Consider the following 23,073-nt stretch of genomic DNA (forward strand, 5'->3'; position numbering starts at 1 on the left):
CCTGGTCCAAGGTCTCAGAGTCCAAACCATGCAGTAGCCAAGAGCGCTGCAGATGTGCACCCCAGGTCTTAAGGCCACACCCCTGGGGCAGGTACCTCAAGGTCGTAGGCAGGTGTAACTGTTAGTAGGGGTGGTGCTTCAGGGCATGGCTCAAAGAGCCCTCCACTACAGTCAAGTGCAGTCAGTGTGACTTCTCTCTGCACTAGACTGAGCTGCAGGCGGGCTGGGCCTGTCTGAGGGCTCGGATTCCATCTGTGGGGCGCTCACATTGAAGGAAGAACAGAAGAATTGGCATGCAGGAACCATTCTAAGGGGAAAAAAAAAATCAGACACAGAGGATTCAGTTCTTCCCCTCCTGGATCCAGGAGAGTGGGAAAAAATGTTTGGGGCTGGAGAGAGGGCTTATCAGTAAAGAGCACTGGCTGCCCTTGCAGAGGGGCCAAGTTCAATTCCCAGCATCCACATGGTGGCTCACAACCGTCAATATAACTTCTGTTTCAGCAGATCTGATACCCTCTTCTGACCTCCATGGGCACCAGACACATATGTGATGCACATAGAGATATACAAGTAAAGCACACACACATATTAAAAAGGAAATAAACCTAAAAATTAATTAATTTTTAAAAATGTTAATCTGGGCATGGTGGCTCACACCTAACATTTAGGAGGCAGAGACAGTAGGTTCTCTGTGAGTTTGAGGCCAGCCTGGTCTACAGAGTGAGTTCTAGGACAGGCACTAAACTACACAGAGAAACCCTGTCTCGAAAAACAAAAATCAATCAATCAATCAATCAATCAATCAGATGGGTATGATAGCACGTGTCTTTAGTCCCAGGACTCAGGATGCAGGTCCAGGCAGATCTTTATGAGTTTGAGGCCAGCTTAGTCTACACGGGGAGTCCCAGAACAGCCATGGCTACACAGTGAGGCCCTGTCTCAACAACAAAGTCAGGCTTGGCAGGGTAGCCCCATCAGAAAGCTGAAGCAAGATGGTCACTTAAGCTCAGGAGTTCAAGGCCAGCCTGGGCAACATACAAAAGTCCCTACCTTAAAAAGGAAGAGGGAGGGAGCCTGGGGGCGTACAGTTCAGTGGTAGTGCTTACCTGGTGTGTGAGACAGTGGATTCAGTCTCTAGAGTCTAACAAACTCCACCCGACCCGGGGTGGTAATGAATACCTGTGAGCTCTCACAAGGCGGGGGCATGAGGAACGCAAATTTGAAGCCAACACAGCCTGATGTAGTAATAATAATAATAATAATAATAATAAAGCCAGGCTGAGCTAGGCAGTGCGTATGAGATCATTTCTCACAATAAATGAGAATCCCAGCTGTGTGCCTGGGTGGGGAGCTCTGTGGAGTCACAGAACATGTGCAGAACCCAGACCTTTGGGAACTGAGGCTGGAGGGTAGACACCAAAAATAACGACCCTGGGATAGCGACATAGCTCAGTTGGTGGAGGGCTTGCCTAGCAGGCACAGAGCCCTGGGTTCGATCCCCAGCTCTGATCACCACGGTGTGGTGGTGCTGTTCTATCGAATAGTTGGGGCCGACCAACCACCATCTTCAGGGGTTCAGCTGTGCCTCCTTGCCAAGGATCATCCCAGGTGGGTTCTTAACTGTTTCTAGTCTCTCACAGAGGGATCAGGAGGGTCACAGGACGCTCACCTGAGTATCCAGCCTCACTTTACTGCTTGTATTCGATGCGGCCCTCGGCCCTCGTTGGCCTGCATGGCACGTGGCTGGGGGGGGTGGGGGGGGTGGGGGGGTGGGGTGGGGGGGTGGGGGGGGGGTGGGGGGGTGGGGGGGGGGTGGGTGGGGGGGTGGGTGGGTGGGGGGGTGGGTGGGTGGGGGGGGGTGGGGGGGTGGGGGGGTGGGGGGGTGGGGGGGTGGGGGGGTGGGGGGGGTGGGGGGGGGTGGGGGGGTTAGCATTTATAGGCTAGGGAAGATGGGGGAGGGGCTCCGTCTATGCAGCTAGAGGAGAGTCATCGTCCCTGCGGGGTAAGACTCTTGGGGGAGGAGCACCCACACCATTAAGTACCCCTCACCTCTGCTCGCTAAGTAAGCCTGGTAAACTAACTGGTTCCCCAGAGTGGACGCTGGTGGAACTGTACCATGCTTTTCCCACAGGGACCTTGGGCAAAGGGACAGGTGTTGCCTAATCCTCCCTTGAGAAGGGATTTTGGCAAAAGATGCACACTTGTGATCCCAGCACTCTAGAGGTAGAGGTGAGGAGGGTCATCTTAGCTACACAGTTGAATTGGAGGCTAGCCTGGGCTACAGGACAAGACTATACCAAAACAAACAAACAGCATAGTGTGCAAATCTTGAATCCAACCTTTAATCCCCAAGATTCTGAATGCAGAGGCAGGTGGGTCAATGTGAAGTCAGAGCCAGCCTGGTCTACATAGGAAACTCTCCAAAACGAAAGAAAACCTATCACAGGTCTTTCTGAAGTCCCAGGGTCACTTTGTAAAAATTTTAGATTTGTTTTATGTGTATGGGTTTTTTGTCTGAATACTGTGTGTGTGCCTGGTACCTGAGGAGGCCAGGAGAGGGCGTGAGATTCTCTGGGACTGAAGTTACAACCGTGAGCCACCATCCACGCAGGAGCTGGGAATTGAACCAGGTTCTCGGGCAGAGCAGCCCTTGCTCTTACGCTCCGAGCCGTCTTGCCAGCCCTTAAGTTACATAACGCGACCTGTGTGAACTTGCTGAGAAGCTGTAGCTGCGGGATCTACCTGGAGTGGTTTTGACATCTGTGTCTATTTCCCTGTGATTCCCTCAGGCTTTCTCAGAAACGTCACATCTAGGGCTGGTGGAGGTGGCCCCTGGGCCTGAGGGGACCCCGACTTTCTCAAGTAGCACTTGGTTGTTCCAAATCCTCAAGAAAGAGCACACACTTTGTACAGACTTACTGACTCTTCCTGTCTGAGGAAAAAAATTGGGGAGACCAGTCTCCCTGTCTAGGGAGTGTGGTTCTGGGGTCTCCAGGAGGGAGCGAGGTCCCGGCAGGGAACAGCAAGCGTGTACGAACCCTGAGAAAGAGTGACGTGTGACTCCTTCGTCACCAGGCCACAGACCACACTTTCCTCCAGAAGTGCCACTATCACCACGGTGATCATCCGAGCTACGCCAAGCCTCAGCTGCCCCTGCCCATATTCACCGTGCGGCACTCTGCTGGGGCTGTCACCTACCAGGTATCTGTTCTTGAGTGTTGTCTGTCGGGTGTGGGTTCACTCGGGCCGTGGAATCAGGAGACAGATGCACCTTGAGGATGAATCTTAAGCTTTTCTCAGCTGCAGGGGGATTCCTCTCTAGAGACTGGTCCACCCTCGTTTAGCAAAGGGCCCTTTTGTTATACAATCCATACCTTTACCAAGTTATACCAAGACTTCCTATCTAAGCCCCCCAGAGGGACAATGCCAAAGTCAAATTCTCCGTACAGAATACCAGTGTTCTGGCTGTTCTTAAATTAAGTTTGCATAGTCTTTGAGCCCCTAGGAAAACTCTCAGATAAGACCTCAATCAGAAGGTATGGGAGACAGGAGGTAGCAATCACAAAGGGCAGATCAGAGCTCGGTGCTACCACTCTGCAGACCAAATCAAACCAGGTGTAGCTCTGTGGGAATTCTCCCCTCACTTGAGTATAGACTCCAGGGTGAGTCAGTAAGGCCCTGTCCCTTAGGGTCTGCCCCTCCCAAGCTGAGTCATCTGCCAGGTGACAATGTCAGGGAGGTCCCTTCCAAGGTGTGGCAGTGTGTAACTCCACCTCAGCATCAGGTCACACCCAATTCCGAGCATTAATTATTTTTCATAGCTCCTCAGCAAGGGGTGGGGCCTTGGGAGCCCCTCCCACTCATGCTGAATATTTATGTTTTTAATGTGTGTGTGGGGAAGACGGGGTTGTGTATGCTACAGCACACATGTGGAGGTCAGGGGATAACTTTTGGGCGTTGGTGCTCTCCTTCCACGGTGTGAATACCTGGGGTTGAACTTGGGTCCTCGGACTCGGGAAGCAGGCACCTTACTGGCCCAGTTTCTTATGCAGTTTGTTCTCTCTCTCTCTCTCTCTTTTTTTTTTTTTTTGGTTTTTCTAGACAGGGTTTCTCTGCGTAGCTTTGCGCCTTTCCCGGAACTCACTTGGTAGCCCAGGCTGGCCTTGAACTCACAGAGATCCGCCTGGCTCTGCCTCCCGAGTGCTGGGATTAAAGGCATGCGCCACCACCGCCCGGCTCTCTCTCTGTTTTTCAAGACAGGGTTTCTCTGTTTAGCCCTAGCTGTCCTGGAACTCGCTCTGTAGACCAGGTTGGCCTCCAACTGCCTCTGCTTCCTGAATGCTGGGATTAAAGATGTGGGCCATCACAACCGGTTTATCTAATTTTCTTTTGCCACACAAGCACTGTTCACAGTGGGCTGGGCCCTCCCACATCAATCATTCATCAAGAAAATGCCCCACAACTGGTGAGGTGGCTCAGAGGTTAAGAGCACTGACTGCTCTTCCAGAGGCCCTGAGTTCAATTCCCAGCAACCACATGGTGGCTCCCAACCATCTGTAATGAGATCTAGTGCTGTACAGGCATATATGCTGTATATATAAAAATAAATAAATCTAAAAAAAAAAAAAAAAGAAAGAAAGAAAATGCCCCACATATATTTTGCCTACAAGCTAATCTGATGGAGGCTTTTTCTCAGTTGAGGTTCCCTCTTCCCAGATGACTCAAGCCTGTGTCAAGTTGACCAAAAAACAAACAAACAACAAAACCTCACCAGCACAGACCTCTTCCTATAGCCAGTTCTTGCCTGGTGAATCTAGAAAAATAACGCTGATCTGGTGAAAACTCTTGTGGATTCCTGCAGGAGGGGAAGGGACTGGTTTGGGTGGGTTTTGTCCTGTTTGTTTTTGTTTTTTTCACACAGGGTTTGTCTATGTAGCCCCAGCTTCCCTGGAACTCACTCTGTAGACCTGGCCTCAAACTCACAGAGATCCACTTGTCTCTACCTCCCAAAGTGTTGGAATTAAAGGCATGTACCATCATCCCTGGCCCTTGATTTGAGACAGGATCTCATATTGCCTCATCTGGTCGTTAGGTCTCTTTCTAGGCAGGGATGACCTTAAATTTCCCATCCTTCTGCCTCCAATCTCCATATGCTGGGGTTGTGGCTGTGCAACACCCATACCCAGTTCAGGTCATGCTGGGATTCAAACCCACAGCCTTGGGTGTATGTTAGGTAAGGGCTCTTCTAGCTGAGCTACAGTCCTGTCCTTGAGATTGGGTTTTGATTAAAAATAACAACAAGAAAAATTACTCTGGGATTTCTTTTTTTGTTTTGTTTTGTTTTTTGAGACAGGGTTTCTCTGTGTAACAATACTGGCTGTCTTGGAACTCCCTTCATAGACCAGGCTGGCCTCAGACTCACAGAGATCCACCTGCCTCTACTTCCTGAGTGCTGGGATTAAAGGCCTGTGCCACCGCTGTCCAGCTTTTTTTTCTTTTTAAAGATTTATTTATTTTGTGTGTATGGATATTTTGCCTGCCTGCACCACATGCATGAGCTCCTATGTGAGTGTGGGAATTGAACCCCGGTCCTTTGTAGGAGCAGCCAGTGCTCTTAACCACTGAGCCACCTCTCTAGCCCCACTATTCTGAGATCTAGAGAAGAAATACTCATGAGAGTAACTAAGATGTGGAGTCCCACAAAGGTCTAGTGAGGTCTGAGCTTGCTTTACCCAGCAGAGCTGCATTAAAGAATTGCTTGACCAGGTGTGTGGTTACCAGGTGACTGGAAAGGATCTGCACTTGGCTGAGCTGCGGGGGAGGTCTTTTGCTCCACCCCTTGGCATTCCTATAAAAGGCCCTTTAGAAGAGACAGAAGGGGCCAGTGGATAATGATCTGGGCCCTTCCAAGGCTATCCTACATTTCTGTTTCTCTCCCCTCTATCCTTCTAATATCTCTTATCCCTCTCTCCTCAAGAGTTCCCTGTTGAAAAATGTGGGAGCCTGTCTCCCAGCTGGGCTCCCACACCAAGAGAATACCGAGGAGGCAGAGGATGAAGGGGTAGGAAACTGTCCTGCCGTACATGCCCTGGAAGAAGACAGCTTTGCTAAAACATGGACCCATGTTTTCTGGGATGAACCAAAAGGCCAGGCGCCCAGCAGGACTATGCAACGCCGAGGCCTGCCTGTGTTCTGAGGCATGGTGCACAACCAGCCTCTTACAGGGCTGCCCACCTGCCGCCTCTCTTGCAGGTGCACAAGTTCATAAGCAGGAACAGGGACCACCTGGACTCTGCCATGGTGGAGATGCTTGGACAGAGCCAGCTGCAGGTGACCTGGCGTGCCTTTCAGGTGCCCACGTAGCTTAGCCACCATCAAGCCTTGCGCGGCTAGCCCTTGCCACCGTGCCCCCCTGGCTGGAGGAACGAGCATGCAGGGGGCCAGTATTGAGGGCTGCGTGTCCTGGCTCCCCAGGGGCTGTGTGGTGAGTGGACAGGCCCAGGATGGAAACGGCTGAGACTCCTCTCACCCCTCAGCTTGTGGGCAGCCTGTTCCAGGAAGCAGAGCCGAAGGCTGGGAGAGAGCAGAGCAAACCCACACTGGCCTCTCGGTTCCAGCGGTCCCTGGGGGACCTGCTAGCCCGGCTAGGCAGGTGAGGACCGCGCCCTGGACCCCAGGGAGCTGGAGGGTAGCCTGGTCTGTGACTGTCCCCTTCACTCTTCAGGAGCCATGTCTATGTCATCCACTGTCTGAACCCCACCCCTGGGAAGGTGAGCTCCCTTTCCCCCGACCTCACCCCTGCCCTAACCTCACCCCTGCCCTGCTCTCCACAGCCCCTCCCTTCTCTGAGACCCTCCGTCAGCCCTAGTCCCCCGACTCCAGCTCTCCTTGGTTGTGCCCCTCTCTGGCTGACAGCTCCCAGGCCTCTTTGATGTGGGGCACGTGGCAGAGCAGCTGCGCCAGGCTGGTGTCCTGGAGGTCATAGGCGCCCGCAGTGCCCACTTCCCTGTGCGAGTGCCCTTCCAGCTCTTCCTGGCCAGGTAGGGTTCTGTGGGGGGGGTAGCTGAGGACCTGGGCCAATGCCTGCAGGACAACCCCAGGTATGTGGTCCTGAAAGAAAAGGGACCATGTGCCTGACTTCCAACACGCTCCCCTTCCCTGTTCCTCACAGGCAGACCGACACACAGGCAGGCAGACAGACAGACAGACAGACACACACATACACACACACACACACACACACACACACACACACACACACACACACGTGCGCGCGCTCCTGTGCATGCTCCTTTCAGTATTCACCGCATCTCCTTGATGCTAATACCCTGCTGGAGATTATTTGGGTCCTGCCTACCCTGGGACCTTACCGAGCAGCCAGGTGGACACAGCGCAAGTATCCTGAAATCGTGACTGAGTCAGTGAGATGAGGGAGGACAGTTAGCAGAGCCTTTCAGATGGATAAGGGATGGCAGGTGCAGGGGCAGCCATGGGGAGCCAAGAGGTCATGTAGCGCAGTGAGGCTGGGATAGCCTTTGATGGAGACCTTAGAAGCAGCCAGGAAAACTGGTGACTGTTTGTGGTGGTGTCTGTTTGGCCTCAGCCTAGACTCGCCTCCCATCCGCCTCTGAGGCTTCACCTCAGGGCTCTGACTACCTTCTTTGCCTATGACTGTCTTAGCATGGGACAGTCTGCCCAAGGGGTGGAGCCTGAAGCAGGAAGTCGATGAGTGGTGTGAGCCTGTCCCTGAGCTAAATACTGAGAATGACAGGTGACAGGTGAGAAGGTTCTGTCCTCGCTCTGGGATACCTGCCAAGTCAGTGATTGTCACCTGTTCCAGGAAGCGCTGCCCTCTGCTAGGGGACCTGGGAGTATGTTCCCAGCACTGGCCGGTCTGTTGATGGGCAGGCAAGCTTTCTGCCTCACCCTCTGCAGGCACGCCCTGAGCCCCGCCGCAGTCCTGTGGCAGGCACCCCGGGGAGACAGAAGCCCAGGGTTGCTCCTCTGGCCTTGTCTGGACTCACAGCATCATCTCTTCTTTTTGACAACCTGCCCGTTCTCCGGAGCAGAGGTCTCACCTCCCAGCGCTCTGCCTGGAGTCGGCACATTGCCTGGCCCTGGCGGAGTGTACTGGTTATTTTTACTGTGAGGTTTACACAACCTAGACTCATGGGAAAGAGCTGTGGGTGGTGGTTTTGTTTTAGTGCCTTGTTAGATTTGTTTTGTGTGTGTGCGCATGTGCCTGCGGGTACTTGCACAGGCCGGGTCGGATTGCCTGGAACTGGAGTTATTGGCAAGTGTAAGCTGGCTGTCATGGGTGCTGGGAACTGAACCTGGGTCCTCTGCAAGAGCAGCAAGTGTTCCTAACCATGGAGCCGTCTTTCCGGCTCTGGAAGATAGTCTAGGGTTTCTCTATGTAGCGCTGGATGTCCTGGAACTCGCTCTGTAGACCAGGCTGGCCTCAAACTCAGAGATCCACCTGTCTCTGCCTCCTGAGTGCTGGGATTAAAGGTGTGTACCACCACCACCGGAAGATAGTCTTTTTTTTTTTTTTTAATTATTTTTACTTTATTTGCATTGGTGTTTGCCTATGTGTATGACTGTGTGAGGGTGTCAAATCTTGGAGTTACAAACCATTGTTAGCTGCCATGTGGTTGCTGGGAATTGAACTCCGGTCCTCTGGAAGGGTGTTCAGTACTCCTAACCACTGGGCCATCTCTCCAACCCCTGGAAGGTAATCTTAATGAGAAACTGTCCAGGTGGCACTGGCCTGTAGGGCTGTCTCTGTGGAAGGCTGTCTTGAGAGTTAATTGATGTGGGAGGACCTAACCCACTGTAATGGCACCATTCCCTAGGCAGGGAGTCCTGAACTGTACAAGAGAGGAGAATGCACCAGGAGGTGGCGGCGCACGCCTTTAATCCCAGCACCCAGGAGGCAGAGGCAGGTGGATCTCTGTGAGTTCGAGGCCAGCCTGGTCTACAGAGCGAGAACCAGGACAGGCACCAAAGCTACAGAGAGAAACCCTATCTTGAAAAACCAAAAAAAAAAAAAAAAAAAAAAAAAAGAATGCGACCTGAGTCCAAGTGTTCACTGCTCTCTGCTCTTGACTGTGGTATGATGAGATTAGATGCTTCAAAGTCCTGCCTTGACTCCCTGCACCAGTGGATTGCACCCCAGAACTGTAAACCAATGAAATCCCTTCTTTCAGAAGTTGTCTCCTGTCCAGGATTTCGTCCATAGCAACAGAGACTAGAACCCGGGGTTTCCCAAGTTGTTGATTGATCCAAAAACTGAGTAATTATCAAGGGGTTCAGCTGTCAATCAAGGTCTGAAACGGCCCTTGCTCTTCCAGCCTCATCTCTGTACCCTTGCGACAGGTTCCGGGCCCTGGGGTCAGGGAGACAGGAAGCTCTCTCTGACCAGGAGAGGTGTGGTACCATCCTCAGCCAAGTGCTGGGGGCGGAGTCACCAGTCTATCATCTTGGAACCACCCAGGTGGGTGTATGTGTGAGTACAAGAGAGTGGGTAGACGTGCTTGAAAAGGAAAGACCCCTGCTGGATTAAACACGACAAGCCATGCACTGGGTGGTCCTTCTCAGGGATGGGCAGGTAGAGTGGGGCTGGCTGGAAGGCTACCCTGGATAGATTGCATGACCAGGTGTGGAGAGTCTGAGGCCAGGGGAGAAGAGGAGGTATGCATGCGCCTGTTCCCCCATCCTCCCACCCCATCTCCATGAAGCATGTCTCCGCTCACAGGTCCTGCTGCAGGAGCAGGGCTGGCAGCAGTTAGAGCAGCTGTGGGCTCAGCGGCGCTCACAGGCCCTGCTCACGCTGCACCGCGGCCTCCGAGCCTGCATCACCCGCCAGCGCCTCCGCCTCCTGCCCCGGATGCAGGCTCGTGTGCGCGGACTCCAGGCCAGGTGAGCAGACACTGGAGCCAAGGACCAAAGTGGGAGCTTGAGGTGGTGGGGCAGCTCCTCAAGCGCTGCTGAAAGGCGAGCTCTCCGCAGGTCAGGAACTGAAGAGGAGGCGCGGAGTCGGCCACTGATCACACAAGTTACTTTTTTCTCTGAGGGAACAAAACAGTTCTCTGGGGCTGGTGAAAAGGGGGAACACTACATACACACATACACACACACACCTTGGACATGTCAGGGTCTCTCTTCTGTATTTTTTCCCTTACCTCTTTCCTGATGTTTTCCTTCTGTATCTTTGTAAATGCACAGTTTTCTCCAGCCCACCAGTTCCCAAATAATCACTCAGAGGCTTGATATAAACTATAAATGCTCGGCTGGTAGCTCAGGCTTATTGCTAACTAGCTCTTACACTTAAAGCAACCCATAATTCTTATCTATGTTTAGACATATGGCTTGGCACCTTTTCTCAGTATGACATTCTCATCTTGTTTCCTCTGTGTCTGGCTGGCACCTCCCTGACTCCTCCCTCCTCTTCCCAGCATTCTTAGTTTGGTCACCCCACCTATACTCCCTGCCTGGCTACTGGCCAATCTGTTTTATTAAACCAATTCGAGTGACAAATCTTGACAGTGTACAAGAGGATTATTTCACAGCGTATCTTCCTTGACCTTTTTTCCTTTTACATCTTTCCTATTTTTCCCTTACAGCTTATATAACCCCAGCAAAATTTTTCAAGCAGCATAAAATTTACAATGTGGGTATATTCCATTTTCCAAGTGAATGATTACAATGAATACAAGTGAAACACATCATGTTCTCCACTACCCTTACATGATTAAACATTTTAAATTTTAGGAAAGAAAAACAAATTATTCCCAAGGACCCACATACATTCATGTCTAAGCAACTTATTATAAATCAACAAAGCATAAGCAAGGTATTTTTCTCAGGCAGTTCTTTCACTGGCAGGCTGCATTTTGTGGTTCAAAGAAAGGCTCAATTATTTTATTTATTTTTTACTTATTTATTTAGTTTTTGGTTTTTTTCAAGACAGGTGTAGCTTTGTGCCTTTCCCGGAACTCACTCTGTAGCCTAGGCTGGCCTCGAACTCAGATCCGCCTGCCTCTGCTTCCCCAGTGTTGGGATTAAAGGCGTGCACCACCACGGCTCGGCTATTATTACTTTTCAAGATGGGGTTTCTCTATGTAGCCCTAGTTGTCCTGGAACTCCCTCTGTAGACCAGGCTGGACTCAAACTCAGAGATCTACCTGCCTTTGCTTCCTGAGTGCTGGGATTAAAGGCATTTGTCACTACCACCTGGCTCATTTATAAAAAAAAAATTTTTTTAAAGAATCACAATCCCAACTTTTATATACGTGAAACAACCAGTCATTTCTACTTTAAGTCCTCAGAGTATATACCCACTCATCATCAATTTTTTTAATTTAATCATCTCAGGAAGCTGAGGGCAAAAATGGGCACAAGGAATTCATCCTTGCTTTTGATCACCAACCCATCCTAGCAAGAAAGGCACGTCATCTAGTCACAACCAGACTGCCATTGTTCTTGTTCTCTGACCTCAACGCGTCCTTTGCCCAACTATCAAGTGTGCCTTCCCAAACTTTAAATTGTTCCCCAAGATTTTCTACCTCTAAGCCATTAACAAAAACATCTTAACCTATCTTTACTAACAATCTACATGTCTAAATTCTTTCTAAGGGTGGTGGTTGAATCATTATTCTACTCCAGCAGTAATGCTTAGAAAAAGTCACTATTGTTGTAAGTACCAGTAACACTGCCAGTGAGGGGCTAGAAGCCCCCTGAGAGTTTTCATACAACTTGGATCATGAGGGATGTGGTGACCGAGAGGGCAGTAAGCAGAGCTATGCTCAGTAACAGCAGGAGGTCCTCAGGACACGTAGTCCTCGGGGCTCTGCCCTCCGAGGCTCACCCAGCATGTTAATGCTGACCGCTGAGCCGTATTCCATGAGTTCCAAAGCTGCTGGCTGTTCCTTTCACATGGCTCCCGACACTCAAGGTGTGGGCAGAGTTACGGTCATGTGGTGTCTTGGGGGCAAGTTGACCTGTCCCAAGGTCATGGACTCTGACAGCAACCGGGGAGCCTGCTTGAATACCTCCCCAGAGTAAAGGTCATTGCTGCTGGGCCCCTGGACTCCGATGACTCGGCTCCTGTCTTTCCTAGTCTGTTCTCCACTGGGCTGTTTCCTTGTGAAACACAGGATTGCTCTGTAGCTCAGGCTGACTTCAAACTCATGGCCCCCTGCCTCACTCAGCCTTCTGGATGTGGGTCATAGTCACCCACCACCGGAGCTGGCGTTCTATCTTATTCATCCAGCAGCTGCTCTGCCCACCCTGGCCAGATGCTGGAGCGCAGGGACGAAGGCCGCAGAGGTGAGGCCTCCTGGACTAGCCGCAGGGAGGGGTCGGATTTGGACAGTAAAGCAGCCACTGACTGACAGTGCCGTGGGGGAGGGCCACCGCCGCGGGCAGTCATTGCTACCGTCTGTGCCTTAACTCATTCACCACATAAACTGAGGCACGGTGCCCGTGAAGCGGTAACTCCCTGCTCCCCACACCGCCCACGTCTAATGACTTCCAGTGTGTTTCCTGTCTCTAGATTTGCCTATTCTGAGTATTTCCTGTAAGCCGTGTTGTATTCCAGTTCCTTTTATGCCTGGCCTAATTTACTTAGCTTTCAATGCTTTCAGACTCTATGTCGCAGCATGGGTCAGAACTTCATTTCTTCTTTTTTTTTTTTTTTTGTGGCTGAATAATGTTCCACTGTGCAGATTTACAACTGGTTGCTGATGGATGTGTGGGTTGCTCTCATTCCTTATGAACATGGTGTAGAAGGGTCTATTCTGCTTTCTGTTTTGTTTTTTCTTTTCCCTTTTTTTTTTTTTTTTTTGAGACAGGGTTTCTCTGTGTAGTTTTGGTGCCTGTCCTGGAACTCACTCTGTAGCCCAGGCTGGCCTCAAACTCACAGAGATCCGCCTGGCTCTGCCTCCCTAGTGCTGGGATTAAAGGCGTGTGCCACCACCGCCCAGCTTCATGTTGTTTTTGACTTGATTTCTCTAGTGACTATTGATGCTGAGCATAGTTTCCTGAGCTTCCCACCCATTTGTGAAGATGTCTATTCTAGTCTACTCACTATTGTTTCTGGGTCATTGGCATTTTGAAAAAATGTATCTTATTCTATGTGTTATGGTGTTTCCCTAGGTGTTTGTTTACCACGTGCATGCAGTGTCCTCAGAGGTCAGAAGAGGGCATCAGATCCTCTGGAACTGGAGTTACAGACGGTTGTGAGCCGCCATCTGTAACCACGTGGGTGCTGGGTCCTCTGCAAGAGCAGCAAGTATTCTCTAGGCTCTTGTTTGGGTGGTTGTGAGACAGGGTCTTACTGTGTAGCTCAGGCTGGCCATGGACTTACAGCTATCCTCCTGTCTCAGCTTCCTGAGCACTGGAATTATGGACATCCACCACCACACCCAGCTTTCTCACTGGTTATTATTATATGTGTACGAGTGTTGCCTGAATGTATGCACATGCACTGTGTGTGTGCCTGATGCCCACAGAGCTCAAAAGAGGGCACTGGTTCCCCTGGTTCCAGAGTTATGGATAGTTGTGAACCATTATGTGGGTTCTGAACTGAACCCCAGTTGCTGGGAACTGAACCCCAGTCCTCTGCAAACACAGGTGGTCTTAACCCTTGAGCCACCTCTCACCTCTCCCCAGTCTCTGCTGGTAAGCCACAAGAGTTCTCCATATTGTCTGGGAGTTGGTCCACCGCTAAGTGTGATTTGATGGCTTTTTATTCTGTACTTTGTCTTTTTATCTTTGTACTGTCCTCCGATGCATGAAAGTTGTGGATTGATTGCCGGATTGATTGATCCATGGATTGAATTTTTGTGCTGGGGATCAAACCCAGGGATTTGAACATGCTAAGGAAGTACTCTGCAAGTGAGCGGCTCTTCCCTTCCAATCCTGTAGATGTGTGTGCACGTGCGTGGTCTATGTGTGTACACGTTCATGTATGCGTGCATATGTGCATGTGGAAACCGGCCTGCTGGTATGGATACCCGTGTGTATACATGCGTGTGGAGGTCAGAGATGGATATTGAGTCTCTTTCCCAGTCATTTGTTCTCAAACTTTCTTGGGGGAGGATGGGGAGTTTGAGACATGTTTTCTTTACGTAGCTTTGTCTGTCCTGGTCTGTTTGCTTTGTAGCCCAGGCTGGTTTTCAGCTCACAGAGATCCACCTGCCTCTGCCTCCTAACTGCTGGGATTAAAGGTGTGCGCCTCCACCTAGCTCAACCTTCTTTTTATTTATTTGAGACAGGGTCTCTCTATGTAGCCCTGGCTGCCCATAAACTCACTTTGTACACTATGTTAGCCTTGAACTCATGGAGATCCTCCTGCCTCTGCCTCCCCAGTGCTAGGATTAAAGGTATGACTGGGCATCTAGCGTTCTCTCTCTCTCTCTCTGACTGAACCTGGAACTCACTGGTTCAGCTGGTCTGGGCAGCCAGTGAGCTCCAAGCATCCATCTGCCTCTACCTCCTCAGCACTGGAGTTAGACATGTGCTGCCTTAGCTGGCGTTGTTTTTTTTTTTTTTTTTTTTTTTTTTTCTTTTTCGAGACAGGGTTTCTCTGTGTATCTTTGCGCCTTTCCTGGAACTCACTTTGTAGACCAGGCTGGCCTCCAACTCACAGAGATCCGCCTGCCTCTGCCTCCCGAGTGCTGGGATTAAAGGTGTGCGCCACCATTGCCCGGTCTTATCTGGCTTTTATACGTGTGGATGCTGAGGACTGGAACTTGGCTCCTCATGTTTATACAACCAAGGCATCTCCTTGACCCCTAGACTTAGTTTTATTTAATTACTGTATGTGTATGAGTGCTTTGTGTACATGTATATATTTGTGCTGGTGCCCCTGGAGGTCAGGAAAAGGAACTTGCAAATAGAATATCTTTGAGAATTTCCCAGCTATGAGAAGACCAGGCTTCTCAAAGAAGGCTCCTGAACAGGACAAATTTAAAAATAAATCTAGGGGGCTGGAGACATGGCTCAGTGGTTGAGAGCATGTGTTGCTCCTACAGAGGACCAGAGTCCAGTTCCCATCACCTACATAGGGTGACTCACAACTCCCAGGGCATCTTCTGGCCACCTATGACCCATGCACTCACATGCACATACTCACATGTAGTCACACACACATATGCATAATTAAAAACAAAAATCCTAAAAGCTAGAAGTGGTGGCAGGTGCCTGTAATCACAGCACCTAAAGGATAGAAGTAGGTAGATCTAAGTTCAAGGCCAGTCTGGTCTACATAGTGAAAACAGTCTCAAAACATTACCTGGTTTGCCATAGTGTTCTGTTCTTTCCTGTTAAACATCAGGGGTCTCCGCTGAGCCAGAGTCCATTTTATATTAATGTCTAGGCTTAGAGGGTTTGGGTACCAGGGAAGAAGTAATAAGTTCTGAGTCCTCGCCCTCTCCCTTCCATGGCCTCCAGGAAGCGATACCTCCGGAGGAGGTCAGCTCTGGGACAGCTGAACACTATCCTCCTTGTAGCTCGGCCCCTGCTCCAGAGAAGACAGAGGCTTCAAGTAAGAAGGCTGGGTGGGGGGGTCCTCCTGGATTGTGGGAAAGCTCAGGATGGAAGCCGGGTGGCCTTGACTGGCCAAGAGGGAAGAATCCTGACAGCCTAAATTTGCCAGGACTGAAACATCAGAGCCAACTGCTTGCTGACCGCCTCCATTTCCTGTCCTGTGCTGGGACAGGCTGGGGCCCTGGTGGCTCTTGTCTTCATCTTGCCACCCCTGTACCCCCAGGCCTGGCTCCCCCTTTCCACCTAGGTCCCCACTCTTCCCTCCAGAGTCTCGGGGCCTCTTCTGTTCTCCCTTTCTCCTGATGACACCAATGTGAGAGCCATAAAGCTGCTCAAAGGTCAATGCCCACATTCTGCCCCCCCTCCCTGGCTCCTCCCTAGCTGGACTTTGTCCCCTGGGACCATTTATTCTCTTCTTCCTTACCTCTTCCCGGTGCCCTAGCAGACAAGCAGTGACGTCCACAGCTTGGCGACGGTGAGAGCTTGGAGAGGGGTAGAGAGAGGTGGGTGAAGTCAGGCAGTTGAGCCCTGTGGGTCTGTGACATTGACGTTCCTTTGCTACCATCGGGGGGCTCCTGGGGACAGGAGATCGCTGAGCTGCTGAGTTGGGGATGGGCTGGTGGTGGTGTAGGCTCATCAGCTCTTGCTGGCTTTCTCCCACAGCTTGGGCATTCCCGTGGCCCGCACAGCGGGGAGGCCGGGGGAAAACTGTCAAGTATGGTGAGTGGTCTGGAAGCAGAGGTCCTGTGTGGAGTGTGAACCCCTGAGCCTGGCATAGCGGGGGGGGGGGGGGGGTATGGTACCCAGGGTGCCACCTGAGCAGAAGTCTGGGGTTCTCTTGATTTTACTTAGAGGCGAGTAGGGACCTGATCGTTTGTTTTCAGGGTGTGTCCTGGATCTTTAAGGGGAGATTTGGATGGGGCGGGGGGGGGGGGGGCACCCAGTTCTTCTCAGCTATCCTTTAGTTCCTGATAATTTGGTTGTCTCCACCAGGACCTGGGGCGCTTGGAGATCCCAGCCCAGCTGGCTGCCCTGCTGGAGACAGCTGAAGGTGAGTCATCTGAACGTCCACTCTGAGTCCCTTACTCGGGGGCTTCTCTTGTCCAGATCTTCCTTTCTCTGAGCCACCCGTGGTCACTCTGTCCATGGTGGTTGGCAGCTTGACAGAGAAAATGAGACTCTGAGTATCCTAGGCTGCCTCTTGTGTTTCTCTCTTCCCAGACCACCAGGCTGCCCTGCCTGGGAGCATCACAGAGTCCCTGCCACCTGAGATTCCTGTCCGGCCCAGCCTGACCCTCCCTCCGGACATTGACCAGTTTCCATTCTCCAGCTTCGTGTCCTCCAACTTTCAGGTGAGGCTCCTCAAGTGCTTCCTGCACGCCGGAAGCTCCAATGTAAGCGCTGCCAGGCAGGGCCGGGCCTCCACCTCCTCCCTGCCCTCCACCGTGGTCATCAGAGCGGCCTGAAAACAACACAGTCCTTACACAGTTGTTACAGAGTCTCCGCCACACAGACTGGTTTCGGCCACACCTTTCCTGTACCTGTGGTATTGTCTTGCATTGAAGTTGTGTCCTTAAAGAATGTTTGATGAGGGAAACTTCCCAGGCCAGAGGCTTAAATACAAAAGCAGGATTCACAGCTTCACATACCAGAAGAGCTCTGGATTAGTTTAATTGTGATTTTTTTTTTGAGACAGGGTCTCATTATGTATCCTCGTCTGGAACTATGTAGATCAGGCTAGCCCTGAACTCAGAGATCCACCAGTCTCTGCCTTAAGAGTGCCGGGATTAAAGGTGTATGTTACCATGGCCATCCCTATTTTCATAAAAATGCTAAAGGCGGGGTCTTACTCTGGTAGCTCTGGCTGGGCTGGAACTTCTTACAGAGATCAGCTTTCCTCTGCCTCCCAAGTGTCGGGATTAAAGGCGTAGACACTACACCAGCTTGATGTCAATTTTTTTTTTTTTAGACAGGATTTTCTCTGTGTAGCCTTGGAGCCTGTCCTGGAACTCACTTTGTAGACTAGGCTGGCCTGGAACTCACAGAGATCCACCTGCCTCTCTGCCTCTTGAGTGCTGGGATTAAAGGCGTGTGCCCAGTGCCAATTTTTTAATTAAAGAACAATTGAAGGACTGGGAAATTCTCAGTGGGTAGTAGTGCTTCATGAGGACCTGAATTAAAATCCACAGCACACATGTAAAAAAGCCAGGCATGACCACACATACCTGTAACCCCAGCATTGGGGGGTGGGGGGGGCAAAGATGCAGGTGGATCCCCGGAATTCGCTGGGCAAGGCAGTCTATGCAAAATGGCAAGCTTTTCAGTTCAGTGACAGACCCCATCTCAAGGCAAACAAGGAAGATGTCTGACATTCTCCTCTGGCACACTCCTGCACATGCATGTCTGTAACGCACGCACGCACGCACTCGCGTGTCTCTCCTCTTCCCAGGGTATGTGCTCCTGGGGGACTCCTCAAGGAGTGCCTTCTCTGGTGAACTCGGAGGACAAACACTATGTCACCCTCCTTCCCCTCCAGAAGCCATATCTGCCTAGACCAGGGCAGCTGCTGGATGAGCCCCTGACCCGGATGGATGGCGAGAATCCTCAGCAGGCTCTGGAGATCAACAGGGTGGTGAGTGACGCATTGGGAATGGACAGAGTGGTCACTGTAAGGACTGGAAAGGTGCAGGGGAGCCCTCCCTGTGCTTCCCGCCCTGACCTTGCTTTTCTGTCAACAGATGCTGCGGCTTCTGGGGGAGGGATTCCTGCCGCCCTGGCAGGAACAGACCATGGGCACGTTCCTGATTCGGAAGGCACAGCACCGGCCGGGACTTCGGGACGAGCTCTTCAGCCAGTTAGTGGCCCAGCTGTGGCAAAACCCAGATGAGCAGCAGAGCCAGCGTGGCTGGGCCCTGATGGCGGTCTTGCTCAGCTCCTTCTCCCCTACGCCTGCCCTGCAGAAGCCATTGCTCAAGTAAGGAGTCCAGTTTATGGGGCTCTGTGAGCGGGATCCACACAGCCCCCAAAGCTTGCAGCAACCCTGTGCCGTCTCCACAGATTTGTATCCGACCAGGCCCCCCGGGGCATGGCAGCCTTGTGCCAGCACAAGCTGTTGGGTGCCCTGGAGCAGACACCTCTGGCTCCCATGGCCTCAAGGGCCCACCCCCCGACCCAGCTTGAGTGGAAGGCTGGATTGCGGCGGGGACGCATGGCGCTGGATGTTTTCACATTCAATGGTGAGGTCTGCCTCCCTCCGTCAGCGATGCCAGCCCTGCCCTCCGCTCTTCCAGGCCTCCTCCTGCCCTGTGGCCCTGTCTCCTTGCCCTGTCTGGTGTGGGGACAGTAGCCACTGACTGTCAGGGTGGATGGAGCCCTCTGTCCCTCACCTTCCCATCAACCCCCTACAGAGGAAAGCTACTCGGCAGAGGTGGAGTCCTGGACCACGGGAGAGCAGTTTGCAGGGTGGATCCTGCAGAGCAGGTATGGGGAGCCCAGGATGGGACAGTACAGCTGGTGCTGACCACTGACTGTGGTCCCCGTCCTCATCCTCCCAGCCAGCTCCCCTACTGCATGGTCCCCCAGGGCCCTGAAGAACGCTGTTTCTCAATGAATAGAAAGGAAAGGTTTTAGGTAAATGGGCAGGCTCCAACTGTAGCTTCCAGCGAGAGAGAGAACAGAGATTCTCAATGAGGAGGGGGCCATGTGACAGCATAAGGCCCAGGTCCTACTTCCATAGGCGAGCAAGTGAGAGCATTAGAGCCTGGAGATAACCAGGCGAGCAAGTGAGAGCATTAGAGCCTGGAGATAACCAGGCGAGCAAGTGAGAGCATCAGAGCCTGGAGATAACCAGAAGGACGTTGAGGAATTCAGTCTGAGGCTTCCAAGTGAGGCTGAGCACCTGGCTCACACCTGGGGTGGTGGGGACGTCCTCAGAAAGGGCTCCCTTCTCAGACCCTCGCCCTCGACTGACCTCAGCTCCTGAAGGATGTCATCTGCCTATCCCTTGTCTCTGATCACCTCTGCGGCTCACTCTTGTCCCACCCAGAGGCCTGGAGGTGCCCCCTCGTGGCTGGTCAGTGTCACTGCATTCTGGGGACGCTTGGCAGGATTTGGCTGGCTGTGACTTTGTGTTGGACCTGATTGGCCGGATTGAGGACTTGGGAGACCCAGCTGGTCCCCACAGCTACCCCATCACTCCTTTTGGTTTGTAGGTACCGCCCACCTGCCTTTTCCCCAGCTGGTAACCGCCAGGGCCACCCCGCCATTGTGTGGTGCATAGATGGTGTTGACAACCCAGTCCTTTCCCCTAAACTTCTGCACCCCTCTAGAGGTGACCCCCCACAGTAGTCTCCTTAACTAGGCCCACTGTTTCCTGCAGAGCTGAGAACATCCCTCCAGCCCCTGGTGTTCAGGCTCCCTCCCTGCCTCCGGGACTCCCTCCAGGTCCAGCCCCAGTACTGCCTGGCCGCGGCCCCCCAGGTAAGGCACACTGAGATCGGCCCAGTGCTGGGAATGGGCTGAGAGGTAGATGTAGCAAAGTGTATTTTCCCAACAGGTGAGGCCAGGAAGCCGGGAAACCTGGATGGTTTCCTGGACCACCTCTTTGAGCCGGTCCTCTCCCCGGGCGTCAGTGTGAGTGGCCTGCCCTCCCTTTCCTGTGGTAATGGGGGGCAGCCAACCCTTCTGTTTCTCCCAGGCTCTAGCTCTGACACTTAACATTTGCCCCTTCAGGATCTGGAACAAGGCTGGGCCCTGAGTAGCCGCATGAAGGGAGGGGGCTCCATTGGGCCCACCCAGCAGGGCTACCCCATGGGTGAGTAGAGATGGTGTCTCTCTGGGGCTTCCCAGGCCCAACAGCAGGGGTGGTCTGAATCTCCTCAGGCGACTGAGATGGGAGCTCTGGCCAGTACCCCAGAGGTCAATGCTTTTCTCTTTGCCTGCCTGGGGCTGGAGGGAGAAGGGATGTGGAGCCAAGTAGGAATGAACTGAGAGACCCTCTTCCCTTAGTGTATCCAGGCATGGTGCAGGCACCCGGCTACCAGCCAGCTATGATTCCTGCACCTGTGCCCATGATGCCAGCAGTGGGCACAGTCCCAACCATCCCGGGTGAGGCTGGGTTAAGGGCACCAGGAGAAGCTTTCAGGGCTAAAGGTGGGGGGGAGGGTCCTGCCGGGAGTCCCGAGGGCACCTGGGATCAAGAGATTCAAATCTGACCATGGCACTTAACCTGCTCTGGACATCTGCTCTTCACAGCCATGATGGTCCCACCACAGCCACAGCCTCTGCTTCCCAGTTTGGATTCAAGGCAGCTAGCGTTACAGCAGCAGAACTTCATCAACCAGCAGGCGATAATCCTGGTAAGAGCTGTGGCCGGGCCACGGGGCTGCGGGGAGTGTGGGCACGGGGGCAGGGCCAGCCAAGCTCTTGCTGGCTTGCCTCTCCTTTTCCTCAGGCCCAGCAGATGACCACCCAGGCCATGAGCTTGTCTCTGGAGCAGCAGAATCAGAGGCGTCAGCACCAAGCTCAGGCCTCTGGGCCTGCCACCCAGGCTCCACCCTCAGCCACGGCTCCCAAGCTCAAGAAGCTGCCCACCCCCCAAGAGAAGCCAGAGAGTGACCTAGAACCTTCGGATGTTTGCTTTAGAGTAAGGAGCCAAGGCTAGGCAGAGTTCTCTGGGTCTGGTCTGGTCTGGTGGCAGGTAGGTAGGTGCTAGACCTACCTAGATGAGACCCTGGGAAGGTAGGCAGGATTGGTCCAAGAAGCCATCAGAAAGGGATGTTGAGAGGATGGGGCCATGGCTGGCTGGGAGCTACTCTTTATTTCTTCTTCTGCCAGGAGGACACTCCAGAGGAGGCTGAAGTTAGGCCCCAGCGCCCCAGGAGCTTCCAACAGAAACGGGACTATTTCCAGAAGATGGGTGAGGGTGCTCAGGGGGGTGGCAGCCACGCGATGCCTGTAGCCTGGGGAGGGGAGGCCACACTTTGCTCCCCTGCCAGCAAGGCCTGTCCAGGAGCCCAGATCAATAGGCCCCTTTAGTGCTCTGACAGGTGACAGAGAAGGCCGTCTGTGGCATTTACAGGGCAAGAGCCCATTAAGATGAAGACAGTGAAGCCTCCGGCCAAGGTTCAGATCCCCCAGGAGGAGACAGAGGAGGAGGAGGAGGAGGAAACAAGGGCAGGTAGGTGTGGTAGGCTGCGGCTCCTGCGGCTCCTGCGGCTCCTGCGGCTCCTGCGGTAGGTACATTGTTCAATTCTCTTCACTCTTCCTGGCAGAGCTGCCCCCTCCTCATCCTCCCCCAGTTGTGAAGAAGCCATTGAAACCAAGTAGGGCCAAAGCTGTGAAGGAGGGTGAGGCGGAACCAGAAGAGGATGAAGTGCCGGCCCAGGGCAGGGAGCCCACAATGCAGAGTTCCAACTCCACACCTCAGCGCCCACAACCCAGCAGGGCACCCACAGTACAGAGCTCCAACTCCACACCTCAGCGCCCGCAACCCAGCAGGGAGATCCGTAACATCATCCGAATGTACCAGAGCCGTCCGGGCCCTGTGCCTGTGCCTGTTCAACCCACCAGGTGGATCCCAGGGGTTATGTGGCCAGGGCTGTTTCTCTCCTCAGGGAATCACACCATGCAGAAATAACTCTCTCTCTCTTCCATAAGGCCTGTCAAAACTTTTCAGAAGAAAAATGACCCTAAGGATGAGGCTTTGGCCAAGTTAGGAATAAATGGTGCCCACTCGCCTCCATCGGTGAGCTCCCCTGCCATTCTCTGCAGGGCGTGGGCTGTGATCTGTTCAGGAATCCTGAGCTAAACTTGGGGTTTCCAGGGTAACTTGGCCTTGACCATAGCCCTGTGTCTTCTCTTGCAGACGGTGTCTCCTAACCTAGAGAAGAGCTCTCCCCCAGAAGTGGCCCCCAAACCCAAGGCTCGACCACGGCTCGAGCCCTCCTTATCCATCCAGGAAAAGCAGGGGCCCCTTCGGGACTTGTTTGGCCCATGTAGCCCAAGCCCGCCCACAACTCCGGCACCCCCACCTCCGCCTCCACCAGCCCTTCCATTGCCTCTGCCTGAGGAGCCCAAGACCCTTCCAGTGGAGTCTCGTGGTGAGCAATCCATGTTTCCTGTGTTGAGTCTCTAGGTTGGTGGCGGGACTCATGACAGCCTCTTGGGATCTATGGCAAAAGTCTTCCCTGTTTGGCTGAGGCCAGCTGTTTGGGCATCTGGACTTTGGAGCTCTGGAGCTCTGGATTCCTCATTCCTATCCAGGGCAGGGCTGAGGCACCTTGAGGCCTGTCTGGCACTAAGGGACTGACCTCTGCATGTTGTTGTCCTTGATGAAGACCTGACAGGTGGTTTTTTGTTTTGTTTTGTTTTTGTTTTGTTTTGGTGGTGGTGGTGGGGACTTAGTGGCCAGGGACACTAGGAAAAACTCAGGGCCCGAAATGAAGGCAGGAGTTGGTGGTAGGAGTAGCAGTCTGAAGTGTCTGGAGACTGGGAAAAACAGGAACATGAGGGTCTCTGGCA

General features: G+C 52.8%; 1 protein-coding gene across 1 annotated transcript in view; it reads left to right on the plus strand.

Moving 5' to 3' along the window:
* The window catches only part of Myo15b (myosin XVB), a 41,053-nt gene that overhangs the window by 9,310 nt on the left and 8,670 nt on the right, over positions 1 to 23,073 (plus strand). Inside the window, exons 16-43 of the mRNA XM_076544016.1 lie at positions 3,076 to 3,201; positions 5,978 to 6,061; positions 6,253 to 6,351; positions 6,537 to 6,652; positions 6,725 to 6,770; positions 6,916 to 7,040; positions 9,316 to 9,496; positions 9,758 to 9,921; positions 15,457 to 15,550; positions 16,216 to 16,272; positions 16,546 to 16,603; positions 16,774 to 16,904; positions 18,089 to 18,184; positions 18,291 to 18,526; positions 18,610 to 18,788; positions 18,960 to 19,032; positions 19,598 to 19,759; positions 19,931 to 20,031; positions 20,108 to 20,184; positions 20,284 to 20,365; positions 20,560 to 20,658; positions 20,806 to 20,909; positions 21,005 to 21,196; positions 21,388 to 21,469; positions 21,632 to 21,730; positions 21,825 to 22,122; positions 22,210 to 22,297; positions 22,418 to 22,652. Coding sequence (XP_076400131.1) covers positions 3,076 to 3,201; positions 5,978 to 6,061; positions 6,253 to 6,351; positions 6,537 to 6,652; positions 6,725 to 6,770; positions 6,916 to 7,040; positions 9,316 to 9,496; positions 9,758 to 9,921; positions 15,457 to 15,550; positions 16,216 to 16,272; positions 16,546 to 16,603; positions 16,774 to 16,904; positions 18,089 to 18,184; positions 18,291 to 18,526; positions 18,610 to 18,788; positions 18,960 to 19,032; positions 19,598 to 19,759; positions 19,931 to 20,031; positions 20,108 to 20,184; positions 20,284 to 20,365; positions 20,560 to 20,658; positions 20,806 to 20,909; positions 21,005 to 21,196; positions 21,388 to 21,469; positions 21,632 to 21,730; positions 21,825 to 22,122; positions 22,210 to 22,297; positions 22,418 to 22,652 — 3,484 coding nt within the window. The remainder of the gene's footprint in view (positions 1 to 3,075; positions 3,202 to 5,977; positions 6,062 to 6,252; positions 6,352 to 6,536; positions 6,653 to 6,724; positions 6,771 to 6,915; positions 7,041 to 9,315; positions 9,497 to 9,757; positions 9,922 to 15,456; positions 15,551 to 16,215; positions 16,273 to 16,545; positions 16,604 to 16,773; positions 16,905 to 18,088; positions 18,185 to 18,290; positions 18,527 to 18,609; positions 18,789 to 18,959; positions 19,033 to 19,597; positions 19,760 to 19,930; positions 20,032 to 20,107; positions 20,185 to 20,283; positions 20,366 to 20,559; positions 20,659 to 20,805; positions 20,910 to 21,004; positions 21,197 to 21,387; positions 21,470 to 21,631; positions 21,731 to 21,824; positions 22,123 to 22,209; positions 22,298 to 22,417; positions 22,653 to 23,073) is intronic.

This window comes from Peromyscus maniculatus, chromosome 8 (genome assembly GCF_049852395.1).
Source record: "Peromyscus maniculatus bairdii isolate BWxNUB_F1_BW_parent chromosome 8, HU_Pman_BW_mat_3.1, whole genome shotgun sequence".
NCBI classification, from domain to species: domain Eukaryota; kingdom Metazoa; phylum Chordata; class Mammalia; order Rodentia; family Cricetidae; genus Peromyscus; species Peromyscus maniculatus.